At 33.9% G+C, this 6,085-nt stretch overlaps 1 protein-coding gene across 1 annotated transcript in view; it reads left to right on the top strand.

The window, feature by feature from the left end:
• Positions 1–563: 563 nt before the first annotated feature.
• Positions 564–6,085, top strand: part of FBXL13 (F-box and leucine rich repeat protein 13) — a gene marked incomplete at its 5' end in the record, with an annotated part of 176,071 nt that continues 170,549 nt past the window's right edge. The window contains 3 exons of the mRNA XM_006036277.3: positions 564–631; positions 3,375–3,529; positions 5,234–5,343. Coding sequence (XP_006036339.3) covers positions 564–631; positions 3,375–3,529; positions 5,234–5,343 — 333 coding nt within the window. The remainder of the gene's footprint in view (positions 632–3,374; positions 3,530–5,233; positions 5,344–6,085) is intronic.

The following is a 6,085-nucleotide window of genomic DNA, read 5'->3' as shown; positions in this document are numbered from 1 at the left end:
AGGATAGACAATGCATCTATGTGGTTTAATGTGGTTTACTTGTATGCAAATATAAGACAAAGGGCATTTTTCCCCATGCTGAAGCAGGGGCGGGGGGGACCGGACACCTTGCCTTGCATTTGAGTAAATAAAGTATTTAAAGTATAAACAAGATTATATAAAAAAAAAATGTGTTAGTCATAGGCAAGTGGATTAAATTCTAATGCATATGAACTACATGAAAATTTGAAATACAATAGATCTATTTAATTGCTGGAAAGGTTCTATCAGAAAAAAATATTTCAGTTTTAGAAGGGATTTTATTTAAGTTAAATAGTTTAGTTCAGACATAGTATAGTTCTCTCTTTTTTCAGTGAATATTTTTTTATCTGCAATGTAATGACTGGATAAGGAGATAGAGAGAGATTCATATAAAATTTCATAATTGGAAAACTGAACATCCATTTCTTTAAAACATTTTAATTTTCAATGATCAACATGGATAATAGAATTGTCAGGTTCTATATTTTGGTCTGATTTTAATTTTTTTAATGTATGTATTAATTTCATATTTATATATTTAGATGACTGAAGAGTTATGTGGCAAGGCATGGAACTTTCACACCAGAAACTTAAAGAATATGTGCTTTCAGTAAGTGTGTATGCTATATTAAGTATGTATACTGTATATACAAAATAATTTAGTGAATTTTAAAGAAAAATCCTCTGTAGCAGAAGTGTTTATATATTGTTAATGTAACAAAAGAAAATTTTCACTGTAGTTTGAATGGATAGAGTAATAATAAATGACTAAATTTAGATTATTTGTTTATGTCCTACTTCTGTAATGTTATTTTGAACTCAAATAATAGTGAATGTTAACCCAATTCAAACTCTACTTAATTCAGTAACAGTCTTCTGAATTCAGTGAGGTTTGGATCAGGCTCTTTTGCCAGTGCATAAATAATCCCAGTAGAGAGCTGGTAATTACAGGACTGGGAATCAAAGATCTGAGTCCTCCTCATAGTGTTTATTTGATTTTTTCCCCTGAGTTTTAGCAATACATTAATTTTCCTTGTGATTCATTTTATCTTTAATTTGGGGAGAAATAATAAGCAGGGATCCTGGTTTTCTGTTTAAAAGCTGCAAATTCTTTGATTAACCCCCCGCCATACACACACATTCTCTGATTAAAAAAACCCAAATCTGTGTTTTTCTGTGATTAAAATGAAACACTACTATATGTATGTATGTATGTATGTATGTATCAGTATCAGTTGAACACAATGTTTTATTAATATATTTACAATTTTAAAGCAATTTGGAAGCCAACAGTGCGTCAATCACTGTAATAAAATAAATTCTAAATAGCTATACATTTTGGTGTTTGATTTTGGGTTTCTTATCATGGAAAATCGGAGCTCCCCCTGCTCCCTTCGCTCACCAGGACACAAGTCCAACTGCAGCTGTCCCTCCCCACAACACTGCTTTGTGGCACAGAGCAGCCCTGATATGCCCTGCTCATGTCATTGTCCCTCACTCCCCACCCACAGCCCCCCACCCCCACAGCCCTGCCAGAGAGGGCCCTCCGATGCCAGGGCTATTGGGCCAGGGACCCAGGTCTGCAACTCCCTGCTTCCCCACCCTCCTCCGCAGCAGTGCCTGAGCCCTGGCTGCTGCCCTTGGGTGGGTGGAGGTGGGGGGGCAGGTGCAGGCTGCCTGCTGTGGGTTTGGGCTCCCTGCCCTGCTGCCCTCCCCATGGAGCCTCCATCTGGTGTCAGCAATTTCTTCAGCCATTGGAAGAAAACATGGTCTTGTGTTTTGTAATTCTTAACTGCTGATCTTGGACATTGTTGTAAACCTTTGGCTGTTACAGAGTTATCTGAGCAAACTAAAATGGCTATTGGTTACAGACTAGAAGGATAGAAATATAATATCCTTTATTATAATTGGTTACAAAATAATAATTGACAAATCAATAAAGGCAATATTAAGAGTATATAAAGGCAAATTAACTTTTAGCACACCTGACTTACCTGCAGGGAGCTGCTCTCCAGGCTGCCTGAGAGCCATGTGCATGTGTACATGTATCATGCACATAGCACCCTCTGCCTGACCACCCTCCTCCCACTCCTCCCAGCCCATTGCAGGCTGGAACTCTGCCATTTCACACATTTTTCTCCTTAAAAAGAGAAAACCCGGGTTTTTCTCCTTAAAAAGGGGAAAACTTGGGTTTACTACATTTTTCCATGGTGAGCAGAAAACCCAGATCCCTGATAATGGTATTTGGATATTTGAATCATTCATAAAAATAATTAGTAATTTCTTTAGTATGGCCATGAATTTTAAAAATCAAATACTTTTTCATTGTCACTAACTTTCAGGGGAGATAAAGTTAGTTTCACAGAAGCCATCCCTTTTTGAGGGTATATAGCAATAGCTACAGCTATAGCTGTTTGTTATTTTGGTATGCTAATCAAAATGGTTTAAAATCTAAATAATAAATCATAAAACTCTTCCTTTAGTTTGGAATTAATTGTTCTCTTTATTTATAGTATGAGTTGGATTGAGACAATAAAAGGCCAGAAGACCAGACTGAGACATTTTTAGTATGCAGAATATGTCCAATTAAAACATATTTTGTTTCCAAATAAGAAATACCTTGGCAAAGAAATGTTGTAGAGCCATTTTTATGGTTATCTTTCATACAGCTCAGACAAAGATAGATACTGTTGTGTATTAAATAAACAAGGTATGGTTTATTCAGACTATATTTCTCTCCCGGCTCTGACTATTTCTGTCATATAAAGTAGAGCAAGAACAGTGTTTTTACTGAAGGATAAAATGATTCAGTTACACATGTTGGTTTATGGTTTTTTTTTATTTTGGTTTTGATTTATGTTCCTGGAGAAACATAAATAATATTGGTAGATCACAGTTCGGAAAGCACTTAAGCAAGTTTTTAAATACAGCACTATTAAGGAAATCACTTGCTTAATTTTAAGCATGTGTTTTAAGTTCCATTGTTTTCACTGGGACTTCCATACCTGATTCAACTAAGCAAATGCTCTTCTGTCTTTCTTGAATGTAGAACATTTATTGGACCAGGGCGGTAATAATAATGTATTAATTGAAATATGTAATGAATGGAACCAGTCAGGAATTTTATGAACTGCATTATCATCATATTAAGAGAAAGTATTATTAAAAACATATTTGAACAGGAGGAATTATTTTTTTTAAACACCAGCTTTTGACTGTTTGGAGAAAAATAATATCAGTTTATTTTAATGAACTTGACTTCTGTATCCCTCGTGTCAAGTTGCAGTTTTAGGTTTTTTATTTCACCCAGGTAAGGAACTACATTCATTATTTACTATGTCTTAAAATTGCAGAGCATGGATGCAGTATTGTCTTTTGAAAAAAGAAGCTAGAAGAGATGCAGAGCAGAACATGGCTCTTGCAGCAGTTCACTATAACTCCAGAATAATAAAAGTAATTGTACAGAAATGGAGTGGTTGGGTTCGGTTTCACAAGGAACAAATGGCATGTAAGTCTACAGGCTGCTTTGCATAAACAGAAATAGGACTTGCGTACAGTAAAAATGTAATATTTGGGTAACTGAGAAGCTATATGATTTTTAATTTTTTCATGCATGAAACTCAGTAGTATCTTAACAATACTCACTGGGTTCCAGATTACTTTAAATATTCAAGTAATATTTTCAATGGACTGAATTTGGTGGTGCATATTTCACAGTAGAGAGGGTTTTTTGTGTAAAATATTTTTTCTTAGATTTCTAAGTTTAATGGAAGAGGCATGAGCTTGTTATTTCTTAGGGATATAATTCCAAGATTTAGTGGGAGCAATAGAAAAACTGCATTTAAAGAGTGACATCAACATTCTGATTGCAAAGCTTGTTTAATTTATAATCAGCTATTTTCTATCTTTGTGACTTAAAAAGTCATTGAATTTTTTATAAACATTTAAAAAAATTCTTTTGGGCCTAAGATCAGTTAAACAATTTTAAGGGTCTTAAATTGTTCCATCTGTTGCTTTTAAGACAGTTTTTAGTTTGTTTGTAAATACGTTGATGTAAATTCAGCTTGATCATGTTTTAGAGTATACCTAAAATACAAAAATTTACAATTGTAACCTTTTCTAGTGTGAATATGCTTTATCTATTGATTTCAGTAAGTTGACTTGACTTATGTAACTAAGAGTATTTAGGTTTGGGAATAAAATGCCCAGTTTTGCTCCTAGCTAAAGTAAAACGTTAGTCATTAGTGATATAAACCAAAGATTAGAAGTTGGTTGTTGTATGTTTGTATGGTGCTTTCTGGAATGTAAGCGTGGCAATGCTTTGAAATCCATTGCGAAATATAAAGTAAATGGTGAGATAACAAGCTGTGTATAAACTAAGTGTAAGAGTTATAGGAATCTTTGTTGAACATTAAGTGCTGCCTTTCAAGAAATACATTAATGTGTAATCATGATGACATGCAGACAGAGTGTATCAGGGTACTTACTGTTCCTGTAACTCATAGTTCAGTAAGTCTTCCCAAACTATTTCCATTTTAAAACTAGTTCAGGTTAATAAAACTGGCCTTTTTAAGGTAAAAGTTAAGATCAGGTATCCTGGACCAAGAACTGTTGTATGTGTGTATATGTATGTACACACACACATGCATACTATATATAGGAAAATAAAAACTCTGTTAATAGGAATTAAATTAAAGCCTACATTAAAAAAAAAAAGAAAATACTTTTAAGAACTGATTTCCCCTCTTCTCCTCCTCTCCCTCCCACCCCCGCCAAACCTCCCCTTCCTTTGAGCCTGCATGGGAATCATTAAATGTGAGTGAGTGAGTTATGTTTTGTTCTATTTCATGGAGCCAGGTGTTCCTTTTTTTCACTTTAACAGTTTTTCAAACTTTCTGCTTCAAGGTTGGTAATTTACTGATTTTAGTCAATCTAATTTGCAGATTAATCAAGTCTTCTGCATAGTTATGTTAAAGAAAAGTATTATGGTTGTGTTTTGACTGTTAACTTGGAATATTATTGAATATTTTTAAATGATCCAATACCACAGTGAGAATGATACAATTGATTTAAATTGTAAGAAAAATATAGTTGAATCTGTAGAAATGAAATTCTATAGACAACCATTTAATAATGTATTTAACTGACAGATTCATTGATTTGTAAGTTCTTTGCTTTCATAATTTTTATAAGCAACAATTTTTTTCTCCAGTGGCAGTCAGGAAAATACAATGGGTCTTTAATGTTAAGTTGCTCAGAATTATCTTAAAGGCATGGCATGCAGAAGCGCAAAGTTCCGCAAAAACAAAAGCTTACTTTGAGGTATGTTATATAATATAATATGATATAATATAAATGTTGAATGATTAAAGAGTATCTCTATGAACTGAAGCTGCTGTAAGAAAGCAACCCTATGAATAAAATTTAAATGAGGTGTTTTATTGTGTTATTGGTTTTTAGTACTTATTTGACAGTGATTTGAAAATGCACTCTGTGCCAATGCTTACTCTTATTTAACCATGAAATCATAGTGTTTAAAAACTTTCCTCTTAGACTTGCATGTCTCTAAAAATACATCCTGAGTTCCTTCCATTGTTTCAGTGATATAAACATACAAGAAATGTTTCCATCAGGACTGTGCTTTTCAGTTGTAATTAGAAAGGGGAATTTAATATTTTATTCAACTACGTGGACTAGTTTAAGCTAACTGGTGTAGGAACATGTCAAGGGCACCTGTTTATGCCATAAAAAATCCATTTTGCTTTACAAGCTGGCAGTGTTTCTGTCACTGCATTCTAGATGTTTGTTAGCATTACAGTACATTCCTGTAACATGATCTTTAGAAACTTTAGCCAACATGATGCTGACCAGGACTTAACAGTCATTGTAGTCTGCAAAAATCACGTTCAAGTGCTATGTCAGTTAACAAAAATTAAATCATAACACAATGCTGATGTTGGTTTGTCCCACTTTACATAGCTAACTTGTGGTCACCATCCTGTCAGCTAACATGACTCTTGGCCATCTTATTTAAACATGAATAAACTCTGTAATATTGACACAG

The sequence above is a fragment of the Alligator sinensis genome, unplaced genomic scaffold (assembly GCF_000455745.1).
Source record: "Alligator sinensis unplaced genomic scaffold, ASM45574v1 scaffold896_1, whole genome shotgun sequence".
Classification (NCBI taxonomy): domain Eukaryota; kingdom Metazoa; phylum Chordata; order Crocodylia; family Alligatoridae; genus Alligator; species Alligator sinensis.
Note: the sequence above shows the minus strand (reverse complement) of the source record. Positions and strands in the feature narration are given on the sequence as shown.